Source organism: Alosa sapidissima, chromosome 9, assembly GCF_018492685.1.
Source record: "Alosa sapidissima isolate fAloSap1 chromosome 9, fAloSap1.pri, whole genome shotgun sequence".
In the NCBI taxonomy this organism is placed as follows: Eukaryota; Metazoa; Chordata; class Actinopteri; order Clupeiformes; family Clupeidae; genus Alosa; species Alosa sapidissima.
The window spans coordinates 7,961,141-7,974,594 of record NC_055965.1 but is presented as its reverse complement, the minus strand read 5'-3'; the positions used below and the strand labels follow the sequence as shown (position 1 = coordinate 7,974,594).

The 13,454-nt window shown below is 48.9% G+C and overlaps 1 protein-coding gene across 1 annotated transcript in view; it reads left to right on the top strand.

The window, feature by feature from the left end:
* Nucleotides 1-1,222: 1,222 nt before the first annotated feature.
* rbfox2 (RNA binding fox-1 homolog 2) overlaps nucleotides 1,223-13,454 on the top strand; it is a 38,586-nt gene continuing 26,354 nt past the window's right edge. The window contains 2 exon segments of the mRNA XM_042102584.1: nucleotides 1,223-2,367; nucleotides 10,244-10,351. Coding sequence (XP_041958518.1) covers nucleotides 2,116-2,367; nucleotides 10,244-10,351 — 360 coding nt within the window. The 5' untranslated portion in view covers nucleotides 1,223-2,115.

The following is a 13,454-nucleotide window of genomic DNA, read 5'->3' as shown; positions in this document are numbered from 1 at the left end:
AATTTGGTCTCTGCATAAATTTTATCCCATCTGTGAATAGTGAACACACAGAACACACAGTGAGGTGAAGCACACACTAACCCGGAGCAGTGAGCTGTCTTGCTACAGCGGCGCACGGGGAGCAGTGAGGGGTTAGGTGCCTTGCTCAAGGGCATTTCAGCCGTTCCCCCTGGTGGGGAATCGAACCGGCAACCCTTTGGTTCCAAACCCGAAGCCCTAACCAGTAGGCCACGACTGAAAGTCGTGTTTTAAGTTTAAGTACAGTACATGTTTTGTGACATGCTCCATACTGGCCCTGAAGTAGTAGGCTACCTGGTGGTACTTGAACCATGGATGAGCGCTCTACTGTAATGTAAATTTTGGGTGCTGTTGGCCTTTTTCTTGCCAAAGATCGTCAGCACCCTGGTGGTATTAGCAATATTTGCATATATTGAGTTTCCCACTCATTGACTTCTATGATCTCACATTTTGATGTGTACAGTTTTGCTATTAATCACACTACTGCTATATAGCCTACGTAGTAGCCATCACCTATTTACCACAAATGTAAAATAATGACACTTATTATGTCATTGACATGGCCTTATGTTCACATGTGAATCCGTGCGTATTTGATCCCTTTCACTGACTTTCATTTAAACCCACATCAATTTACAGCTTGGAAAGATCATCATCCGCAGAAAAAGACCACGGTGCCAACAATACAAAGCATTAACAATTAAACCACCAGATGTCATCCAAAGCCAACCTTACAAAGTCGAATGGCGGGAGCTGATGTCATGTGCAGTTGCTTATTGGCTAAAATGGTGTTGTATCTTGCCCGAAGCCTATCTTGGAAGGTGTAGGCTACACGTCGAAGGGGAGTCGGTAGATGGATTCAGTGCCGGGAAATGTCTCTTGCGTATCTGAATGCGCTCTAGTAATGGTGGTCTATCTGTAGTTTTCGGTTCACTCCTGTCTCATCTATAAAACTGCACTCTGGCATTGGTAGCCTATGAGCCATCTAGGCAACTTGCAAAATCCTCAACTAACAATGCTGCGTATTTCCTCCAATTTGTAGGATAGGCTACCACAATATGATTAAAGGCTTTAGACTGAAAGTGGTGGTTTATTTCTGCGTTAACACAGAAGTAGCAACATATCTCTACAGAGAAGGTTTATCAGCGGACACGCAAGGGGCAAGATCAAGTAAAGAGGGAGAGAACGGAGGGAGGGGAGTCTTGTAACGAGAGGGGGAGGGAAAGAGGGAGGACATCGTTTCCTCTCCAGCACACACGCCGCAGGAATAGACAGAACTGATTGGGAGAAAGGGAGAAGAGGGGAGACAGAAGAAAGGAAATTGTGAAGCAAAAAATACGACAGAGTTCTTTGTTTTAAGTAATCAATTGAACGACCGAAGAGAGGATTAAACTAAAACTGACTCCTGGTCGAATATTCTACGACAGCTATGCTTACTGGGCAAAGGTGTCGTTTATAAGCTAATCACTAGGATTAGGAGGACATGTTTTAGGGAATAGCCCTTCCGTTAAGGTAGGATATGGTCCTTGTTTTAAATATATAACATAGCCTTCACGCAAATGCTGGACCGTTTGCGCAGAGGAATCGTGACTGAATATTCCAGCATTTACTGAAATCGCTAACTTCGAGTAGCGTTTGGCTGTTTCATTGTTAAACTGCTCTGGCAACAGCGACCTGATAAAATAATTTATTTGTGGGTTTGTAACGTTATCTGTAAAGGATTCATATTCGCGTTGAGGCCTGTAACGATGAACTTGTATCCAGCCTAAAGTAACATCTTCTGTGATACATTTCACTTAAATTAGGCCTAATAAACGCGTTTCATTTCTCAGCTGAAATAGCGTATGTTTCCAAAACTACTGTATTTTGTTATTACCACTTTGATAAGGTTTACTGTAAATCAACTGCGTCCAGAGAAAGATTACTATTATGACCTTAACTGTCTTTGCTGTTGTTAACAAAGCAGGTCTATTTAGGGATAAAAGCAAGTGATAGGCTAGCCTACATCGCTAACCTTAGTGGAGAGTCTTGGAAAGAAGGATTGGGGGGTTAATAAGCCAATTTTAGACCGCAAACATACAAACTGCAGCTGTATCAATGTTAATGTCGACCGACGTTGCATCAATCATGTTGCCTATGTCCCGGCCACTGCTGGACCGGGATAGGGACTTGGACGCGATGGCGGGAGTGCACGCCAGCTCGACCGGTGGTTCATCGACCGTCAGGGGAATGAAACGAGGGGATCCAGAACCAGACGCCCAAACGGCGGCCGCTCTCACAGAGTCATCGGGGGCAGAGTGCAAGCGTCCACGAATCGACGGGTCTGGTGGAGTCGGAGAGCTTGGCCAGGTAAGAAAACATACAATATTGAGATCCACATACCCTAGTAGTAGACCACTGATTGGCGAAGTCAGGGTAGGCTACAATGACCTCGAGACTGTGCAATGGACTTTGTTTCCAAAGCCTGTTTTAGACGTTTTAACCATATCTTTCACTATGATCTGTGTAAATATTGGGAGTTAGGTGCGACTACAACAATCAAAATGAAGACCGAACACACATGAAGATGAGACATTTTTATTCTTCTCTTTTGTATTAATTTCAACCAGGCTGTAATTCTGTACAGTCATCCTACATGTCTGCTACTGCACTGTATGCATGCATCTTGGTGTTTGGTGTGACTGCAAAGGTTCCCAGCATCCCAAGGGCCAATGCAGAGTCCTCAGTCGGAGTCGGAGAATGCTGAGAGTGTAGCCCTCAGTGAATTATCATCCTTCCCTTTTCCCCTCTCTTTCCGTTCTTAATTAAGTAAATTGCAGCCTTTAGCTGACTAGTAATCTTGCTCACCCACTCGATGCAGACTACCCCCAATCTATAAATCACATGCTTCCAACCGAAAGTGTTCCACATAAAACAAGGTGGTCTGCAGCCTTTCTGCGGGCGGTTCAACTCTTGGGCGCTGTTCTAATTTCACACACAGCAGAGACCATATAGAGTGGACACAGTAGGCCTGTACTGTAGCACCGTTTTGGCTGCTGTGTGGTCATCACTGGCCCCTGTGGTCAGCAACGTCTACACAGCTGCCATCACACACAAATGTTCATGTTCTCGCCACCTAACGCAGGCATGCAGCTTTACGCCAGGCGGTGCATTTAACAAGTCCGGCGTGAAGTGTCGCCACAGCTGTTTGCATGACAGAAATGAAAGGGCCTTTTGAAGTCGTGTGTTGCAGGAGGGGAGGTGGGTGTGTGGGGGGAGTGTGTGTGGGGGATGTTTTTCTGCAAGGGAAAGCTGACTGGCATTTTTAGACTACCTTACTGCCAGCCGCTGTGATTTTTTTCGACAGCTCAGGTTTTGAAGTGCCCCCTTGCCACATACGATTTTTCATTTTTCAACAGCCAGCGTTGAAACTTGAGGCTCTCCTTCTCTCTCTCTCTTTTGCCTTGCAAGTCAACAACCATTAGTCATTCCAAACCTTTTAAATAACCCCCCCCCCCCACACACACACACACACCCCACCCCCAAACCATGACTTGAGGTTGTCGGTAGAAGTATTTGTTGCCCAGGCCTTTTGCATGGCTGGTTGTTCTGGGCCCTTTGCGGTATTGTATTGCAGTGGCCTTGCCACACTCACACAGGAGTCGTCTAACGGGACCCGGAGGCCTCTGTGGGCTCCTATCGCGTTGCATTATTTATTTGCTGACCAGGTTAACCTATCCATCACGCCCTTTCAAAGGCTCCCTTTCTTCAGACTCGCCCCTCCCCGGACCATCCTATGTGGCTGGGTAATTGAGGCAAAGTGCCCTGTTTTGGTGGGAGTCTAATGGCTCGTTTTCATAGACTAATGGTTCCGGAGGTCCGCACGGCTCTGTCTCAGAGCCTGTTGAAAGACAGGCTTAAGGTTTTAATGCACTTCAAAACAGACGGCGAGGGATAGAGTGGTTTTAAATGGTGTGTGAATGTCTGAGAGAGAGAGAGAGAGAGAGTTAAGGGGAGAGGAAAATTGAGGCTAGGAGGAAAGAGTGGGAACAGACTGCGGTAGTGGTGCGATTCCAGTGCCTGCACAGCCCCAAAAAAGGTATTGATCTGAGTGTGTGTGAGGGCAGGCCCACAGCCGTGTGTGTGTGTGTGTGAGAGAGAGGGAACCGTTGGTGGTGTGGTGGGCTGGCTGCCTGCTGTGGCTGTAAAATGAGCAGATGTAGAGTGAGTAAGTGAGCGCCAGGCTGAGAGTGGCAAATGAAAAGGACAACCAGAAACCCAGCCACGCATGTGCCACACACAGGAGCGGCGACCTTAGCAAGCCCCATCATCTGACTTAGAGCAGATCACCACACACACACACACACACACACACACACACACACACTCACACTCTCACCTTCCCCCGGACTCTTGGATTGTGCCTGGCCTCCGCAGTGTGTCCAGATGTTGAGATAACACCTTTGTCCATGACACCGTTTGGCCAACGCCTGGGTCCGGTGTTGCTGGTGATCAGATTTGGCCTATCGTTAGCAGTAAAGAGGCTTTTTTGTTGTGCTAACAAGATCTCAGGCTGTTAAGAAGTGGGTATTAGCCACTGATCCCTTATTCATTTCTGCCAAACACTGGGGGGGGGGGGGGGGTGTTGGGATTAACACACACGCAAACACACACACACACACATACAAACAGTATTAAACAGTAAACAGCATTAAACATTAAACTTTAAATGTTTACACTGTTTTAGAGGCTTACAGTCTTAAACTTATTTGGCTACCATATGAGCTGACGTGGTCCTGTCTTGTTCACAGTTGACTGAATCTTGTTTTATGTGACTTGTGTGAACACCACACCGCTGTGTTCAGTCTCCCCACTGCTCACCCGCTCTTTTATGGTCTCAGAACATTGTTTTGCCTCCTGAAATAAGAAAAATAGGTATTTCTTCAAAATAAATTTCCCTTACCTCATTCCTGCATGGAGAGTGTGCCTCATCCTTCACCCCCCCCCCCCCCCCCCTCCCCCCCCTCACTCTCACACACGCTGCTGACCTCATCCTGGCCTCTCCACTCTCCTTTCATCTCTCCCTCTTCCCTTAATTGCAGGTATGGGGCTGCACGCAGGCCTCGCAACCATGGCAACCTTGACCTTTGACCTCCCCCGGAGGCCCCTATTGCAATCTCTACGTGGGGGCGTGGTGCGGTAGAGACAGGAGAGTGGCGTGCGTAGCAGGTTTATTGGCCAGCGCGATGGATTGGCGTCATTAGATCATTTCTCTCTCTCTCTCTCTCTCTCTCTCTCTCTCTCTCTCTCTCTCTCGCTTCCCGTGACTCGCTTCGCTGCCATTTTCCCCCCGTGTTGAATGTGGGCCAGGGAGCCGTGCGCGTATAAGTCATTAGTGATTACAGATGAGTCAGCGAGCGGCCCCAGCGCGAGCGAGAAGCGAGAACAGCGCAGGATGGGTAGACGTGAGCTCCCGCCGCTCCGAACCCTTCATGTGCTGCTTATTAAGGCAACCGACCATCTGCTCCGTTACCGTGTTCGTTCGCTCGCCCGCCATGCCGCGCCGCGCCGCGCCTGACCACCGCCGGTCGCGCCTGCTATCACCACCGCGTCATTGTCGGGGTTTGTGTTGGCGTGACGGGGCTTTGTGCTGTTTTTAAAGGTTGTCTCTCAGCAGCGGCGGACCGCCGAGCGCACCCGTAGTAGTAGCACCTTCTGTCGGAGGTGTCGTTTACACCGAGTGGCTGTCTCTTTCTGCACGGGTGAGAAAAGGCAGGCTCGGGGATTGTGTTTGTGTTTGGCGACGGGGGAAGCGTATCGGAGCACCTGAGACACCATTAAGAGCATTAGCACACGGCTGATCAAAGCTATCTTATACTCATCACTGTGAGAAATTGGACAAAAGAGGGAGAACATAGGACGTTTGTACTTACAAGGTACAAAATAAAAAAACTACACCACCCAGAAGCCTACAGTAATGTCTCCTGGCCGTGGCGATTAAATGTATTTGCTTTCTCCTGAGTGCTTGCCTCCTGTCTGACCCCATTAACTCCCCCCCTCCACTGAAAAGGTTGCCGTGGTCGAGGAGAGGAAAAAGAGCAACTTTTTGGAGAGAGAAATGAATGTTGTTCCTTTGCCACCAAGGGAGAAAGTGATCCATATCACATGCTGGTTAAATAAGCTGCTGGGGTCGTGTAACCAGAGAGAAGACAGGCCCGGCTTGCCCCCCCCCCCGGATGGCAGTGGATGGTGGCGCGGGTCGGGTCCGGTCCTGGCGTGGCCGTGGCGGATCTGAGCCAGATCCGGGCCCGCGGCGGCACTCTCTCGGCAGCCATCAGAAGGGATTAGTGCCAAATGCGGCGTCTTGGCATGGAGGGACGCCGCCGGAGATGATCCGCGGTAACTTAACTCAATGTCTTGTTTGTCTCAGGCAGGGGGTCAGGAGGAGACACGACACGCATGAACACAAAACGCTCGCTTTTTTTTTCTCTCTCTCTCTCCCCCTTTTTTTTTGGTCCAGGTGCTGTAGGTACGGGCGGACAGACAAAGCCGCTTGCAGGCACGGCACGGCACCCTGGCCTCGCCCACACCCTGAGAAACCCTGCAGGGTAGAGTCGCTCGCACTCGTTCCCACGCCAAGAGACACTCGGTTTCTGTGTCTCCCCCCCCTTTTCTTTCCACCTCCTTCCATCTCTCTTTCTTCCCCCGTTTCTCTTTTCCCCCCACCAAACTTTGTCCTCCTTAGAACTATGTCCTTCTCAACTCTTTAAAGTAGCTTTCCGTCTCCGTCTCAGTTCTCCATCAGGCCTATCCTATTCCTCCCCCCACACCAACCCCCAACCCCCCCCCCCCCCTCTCTCTCTCTGCCTCACCATCTGTTGACTTTAAGTCATCTCTTTACTTTCTCCTGATTGCTCCCCTGCTCTCTCTCTCTCTCTCTCTCTCTCTCTCTCTCTCTCTCTCTCTCTCTCTCTCTCTCTCTCTCTCTCTCTGTGTGCACTCCTCCCCTTTTTGTTTCTCATAACCAAGACGACTTGATCCAAGATTCATAAAAATGATATGCAGAACAGATAAGGAATGAGCAGCGTCCTACCAGAATACATTTTCTGCATATTTAGATCATTTTGTCTAATTTTTTTTAAAGATGAAGTTAAGTGTGAAACGTGTGTGTGTGTGTGTGTGAGTGTGAGAGAGGAGGCATTTGCATGGGGACAGCCCTGGGCTCCCACCCTCTGCTCCTTAAAGTCATTAAGCGCATGACTCTGCTTATGTATGAGTCATTGTCTCTGCTCTGCATCCCTTTGCTGTTTTTCCACTTTCCTCTCCTCCCTTTCCCTTCTCACTCTTTCCATTTATCCATCCGTCTGTCTGGCTGGCTGGATTCCTCCCCTCCTGCACCTCTCCATATTCTCATCCCCTCATTCTTCACTCTCCTTTCCTTGGCGGACACCTTGCCTCCAGATGTGAGCACACATTCCTCCTCCTCTCCTCTCCATCCTCCTCTCCTCTTGTTCCTCCTCCTCCTCCTCTTCCTCTTCTCTTCTTCCTCCTCTTCTTCTGCTTGTTCATGTCCTCCCCTCACACACTCTATCTAGTCTTTTCCTGCAATGCTGCTGACTGCTGCTGATCATGATTGATTGCTGGCTGCTGCTGCTGCTGCTGCTGCTGGAAATATTTAAAGTTAGTGGGAACAAAAAAAAACATTCTTGCCGCATCAAAGTTAGCGTCTCCTCTTGAGGCTAAACAGTAGTTACGAAAGGTTGACGTGTCTGCATGTCGATGAGTTTGACTCAGACTAATTGTGCTCCTGGTCACACTTTGAACATGACCATAGATATGTCGACATGCTGCTGCATGATCCTGCGGGATATTATGTAGCGATAATTCGTTTCTAATATCGACTGCAATAAAGCTCTTATTATGACCGCTGCGCAGCGACATATAGGTTTAGTCAGATTTTTTCTTTTTTTTTTCTTTTTCGCATGTCCAAATTTCCATCAAGGATTCCCGGGACACTGTAAGACCGGGGTACACGAAACTTGGTGGGCATGTAACCCCACATGGATAGCATGGAACCTCCTGTTTTCGTTTTGATCTGTAGCCTCCCCGCTGGACTGGACCCCCCGAAAGGAGGGTAGGGCAGACACAGTTTTCTGTGAATATCTTGAGAACCGTAGGGCCTAGGATGACCAATTTTTTGCGTATGTTTGCATCCAGGCGTCATGTAAACCCATTCCATATGCACACATGTGCATAAACAGATACACACGCACACACATACATTCACAGTAATCCTACGTATGACACATACTCACACAGTAGACATATATACGCATGCATGCACATGCACACACACAGGCACATAAACAGGCAAACACACACATGCACGCACGCACACACACACACACACATAAACATAAACATGTACACGCACACAATTCAAGAATTTCTCAGAATTATGAACAGGCAAGATGGGGGTGGGGTTGTATAAAATGTATATTACATGTGAAATCTATGAACTAATCATGTTTTGGTACTTGTTGTCTAGCAGATACCAGTGAGAATTGAGTGTGCATAATGCAATTCAGTGAGACAGTTAGAATCATATATGCCTTTCAGCGTGACTTATTTTTGTGGAAAACATGTGCTGGACTGGGCGGCGGTCATATTTTGTACCGCTCTGCGGTACATCTAGTTAATGGCTGAATCAGTCTTGTAATGGCACGGAAAGGGGTTAATTAATTAACTCGGGCCTTATCACACGGTGTTGTCTTGAACACAATTTGAACTCCCGGAATCCCACGGTTGCCGATTGAGACCGAGTAACGAGAGCCGTGGATTCATTTGCGATTGCTACTTATTACACGGCTAGCCATGGGCCAACGCGGTCTCTCTGGGGTGCTCAAGCTGTGACGCGCGCATGGAGCAAAGTGTTCCCCCAGGGGACAAGGCTGCAGAGGGACATTGGTTCCAGATGAGAGGGGATGCACAAGAGAGGGGACACAGAAGAAAGGGAGCGAGAGAAAGAGGTGGAAAAGGGAAAGAAAGAAAGAAAGAGCTGTTTGGGTATAGAGGGTGAAAAGCGAGTGAGAGGGAGAGAGAGAGAGAAGAGTGGGGAGAATGAAGAGGCATAAATAGACCTCGGAAGCGTGTTTGGCCCCGTTTTTTTACTTGCGTCCGCAGTCCGCCTTCATGTGATGTTCGCTCTCTCCATCTTAAAGCGCAAAAGCTGCACAAAGGCTTTCAGCCTTTCATGCATGAATGAGTCCCGGCACTCTTTATGGGCAAAGCACGGGAAGTGGAGCGCCACGGTCTTTTTAAATATTTGATCTGGTCCCTTATGTGACATAACAAACGGAAATGTCTCTCGGTCTTTCCATCATCTTTCAGTCTTCCTGTACCCCACAGCAGGATGTATGAGTGACATGTAGATGGGGGGTGAGGCACACAAACAGATGATCTGTACAGAATGAGATGATGAGGTGACATTGCTGCAACATGGCTTGCGGAAGGCGGACAGCAACAAGGACTTAGTCTGAGCATAGCAAATGAAGGGACTAAAATAAGAAACTTGAAAATGGAATAGAATGACTGCACTGTGTGTGTGTTTGAATATGTGTGTGTGTGTGTGTGTGTGTGTGCGCGTGAGCGTGAAATCCTATTATGCATAGCTCCAGTCTGATATGAAACAGCCCGTTTTATGTGCTAGTGTCTTTACCTTTATTCTGCCCCTCCTCACAGCCCCCCCCCCCCCCTTCTCCTCTCGTCAACCACCCCCCCCCCTCTCATCTCCTCTGACATGCTTTCACTTCCACAATGGAGTCGCTGGAGTGTGGGAACAACAGGTCACCACGCGAGCGGGAGCGGAGGAGGGCAGAATTAATTTGATTAGGGGCCATTATGCTGCAATTAAGAGGAGCACCCTCGGCTGGGGCCAGACCAGAGACGGGGAGGTGGGGCGGGGGAGGGGGTTGTCTGTGGGGATGGAAGGGGCAAATGTATGGACTGCTGTGTGTGTGTGTGTGTGTGTGTGTGTGTGTGTGTGTGTGTTACACCTGTGTAGCTGAGCAACTCCTGCCTTCATTAATTGAGACAAGGTGTCACGGAGGGGTCAGAGTTTGAGCTTCCGCCGCCCACCCTCGGGCTCCTTCCTCCACCGAGGCAAAAATTTTAATCGCCATCAAATGCCTTGAGCTCCACCATCTCGCTGTGCCTCTAAAACCGCTGTTTTCACCTCTCTTTGCAGAACAACGACCCCCTGACGATGGGTTACCATGGATACCCACCTCCTAGTCAGGTAGGAGGACCGTTTCATTGGTATCTCTCTCTGAAGCTCCTCTGTTGTGAGGCCCTTGTCAGGCCTGTCTAGCCATTCTGACTTATTTATTTATTTGCCTGACTTTGATGGGACCCTCGCAGTGACTGCGTACGCGCATTTTAATTGGCTCGCCTGTCTATTTTGGTCCCAGCGTCATCAGGTAGAGAGATGTGCGCTTCCAGACTCGGCACCCCTCTCAGGCTCTGAGATTGAGTGAGCTCTGAGGTCTCTTTAGTTCACGTTTAGTGCACTAAGAAGAATAGTTTAGTTTAGTGTAGTGCACTAAGAAGAATATTTATATTTAAATAATCTACTCTAGCCATTTCATACTATACGGCAGGGGTGCAGTGTTTGAAAAGGAGCATAACATGTAGAGCCCTCTTTTTGCATATTATTTGGATATTGCATAATGCTAATATTGTTTAGTGCTTAGATGTTGTGACCATGCGTATGTGGCCTTGTGTTTTCCTGACTTTAGTTTATTTTTAATGACACCGGTTCTGTAAGTCTGCATCCCTCTTCTTCACTCCTCCCTCCTTCCCTCATGACAAATATCTTATGTGATGATTAGTTTCAGGCACACAATCTCAAAAATGTATTAGTAGATTAGTCATTGAGCTATTATTTCTCATAACAGCAGTTTTGTGGCCCTGTAGCTGTATAAATCTGAGTATTGAGCATGCAAATGATATTTATTTCTAGGACCGTTTTATTTCATAGCACTTAGTCCCAATTACCATTTTTGGCAAAATGGGTGGTGTGTGAAACCCAATGTTTTAAACATTATCAAAATACCACAGTATGCTCTAATGCTCAAATGTTTTGTGCATTGGCTAATTATTTACTGTAAATTACATAATTGCGGTGATGTTCTGTGACAGCCGGATCAGAGCTGTAGTGTGATTTCACAATATTAATCATTCTCATGTTCTGTTCTTAACGTTTGGAGACTGACAATAGCAAGCCCAAAACCCGGTATAATCACACCGCTCCTGTTTGGAGTAACTGCATAGTAACTGTGGTGGGCATAGATGACTTGGCTGTCTTTAACTCGGCACAGTGTTACCTCAAAACCCCTCTCATCCCAAATGATTATTAGCAGGGTCTAGTGAGTTCTGTGTTGCTGCATGAAGCGGCTCTGTTTACTTCGTGGCGTATTAGCATGGGGAAGTGTTATCAGATCGTCCAGTGTGTGAGTTAATCCACAGATCATCCCCTTGCCGCACGTCTCATTCTCTGTGACTGGACTAATCCAGTCATCCCTCTCCTGATCCATTTATCTCCTCCTTTTGCAGCTCATGTCGATTGTTAAACGGGCTTTCTGTTTTGTTAGCATGATTATTGGTGTGGCGTCCCTTGATACACGTACGGTGTTGTTGCAGCATTATGCAAAGTCCTCTATCTTTTTTTTTTTTGTCGAGGTGTGTATATATTTATGCTTATGTTTGCTTTAAATATCGTTCAAAGGCATAGTGGGTGGTAGTGGTGTCGTTTAACTTTGTGGAATCAGAAAGCCCTGTCGGTGTTAGATGGAAGCCCATTAAAGCGCCAGGCGTCCTAAATCTGCGGTGACTCATGGGGTGGGGGGCGTGTGGGTGGAGAGCCTCCAATTTGCTCTGTCAGTTTGGAGACTGACTCCAGTGTCACCTGAAAATCCCTCCCCAAACAACAAAGACGCCTCCGAGGATGAGGAGGAGGAGGGGGGGGGGTGCAAACAGAAACAAAGCAGAGTGGGCGTTTTGGCTGGGTATCAACCCCTCTGTCCCCTCCTCCCCCGGCTGCCTACCCCACCCCCCCCACAATCCAATCCTGGCCTGGTGCTGTGTTGAGACGCCGCTAACAGCTTAACCTCCTGCTCCCCCTGAGCCTTCGTGCTGGCAGCAGAGCTGATCAGAGGTGGGCCCAGCACGGCAGTCTCAGGGGGGCTATAACAGCCTCCACACCACCCTTCCTCCTCCATCTCCTCCTCCTTCTCCTCCTCCTCCTCCATCCCCCCCTCACCACCATGGATGAATAAATGATCAAAGCCCTTGCTTGGGGTGGAGGTGTGTGTGTGTGTGTGTGTGTGTGTGGGGGGGGGGGGCTCCCCCCTAGCGCGAGAGACCAGAGGAGAGAGCCGACGCCTGATGGTGCGAACAGTCCCAATTTACTCACCTAGATGGAGAAAGTGAACGAGAAAAAGACAGAGAGAGAGAAAGAAAGAAGGAGGGAGGGAGGGAGGGGAGGGACTGCGACAGGGAGGGAATGGAAAGTTTGCAGGTGTGACAGAAGGGAGGGTGAGAGAGAGAGAGAAAGAAGGAGGGAGGGAGGGAGGGAGGGACGGACAGAACAATATCTGGGTGAGGGGAGGAGAAGACGACAGTCAAGCAAGCAGGAAGATCGTGAAGGAGAGAGAGAAAGAGCGTAGCAAGGAGAAGGTGCAATGAACAGGCAAGGGCACAGCACTGAAGCAGAAGGTTGGGGGTAGAGAGAGAGAGAGAGAGATAAAGCAACTGTAGGGGGAAGAAGAGAGAGGCAGAAAGAAAGGGAGGGGATAGAGAGAGTGACAGGGACAGTCGCGGAGGAGGAGTAGAAGGAGGAGGAGACAAGGGGGCCGGAGGAGAGCGAGTCATACTGTGGGCGAGCCGGGGGGGGGGGAGGAGAGGGAGATTTTGAATCTGTCAGTGAGGACTGGAGCGGACGAGAGGCAAGCGTGCAAGAGTGAAGGAGAGAGAGCGAGAGAGAGAGACACAGCGAAAGCGGGAGGTGACAGCACACTGCCGGAGGAGAGGAAAGAGGGGGAGAAGAGAAGAGTGTGTGTGGCTCGACGGGAAGGCGAGGAGTGGAAGAGCGGTCACTTGGGCTCCGGTTTAAACTACGATGATGGGACTGTATTATCCATCAGTGTTGTCGGTGAGTGCACATGGCTTTCATCTCACTACTAGCGCTAGCACGGCTCACTGGCGCTTTAGCCACAAACAAGCGCCGGACACGTGAGCCCACTCACTGATCTTACGGCTGATTCCACTGAGTGGAGAGACTAAATGTCAAGTTGTGAGGAATGCTGACTATCTGGCCATGAGCTAATGGTGTGTGTTTCTGCGTTGTTTCCTCTGCTTGTGTTAATTTGCGTGGCTAAATGAACGGAGGGATTCGGAGC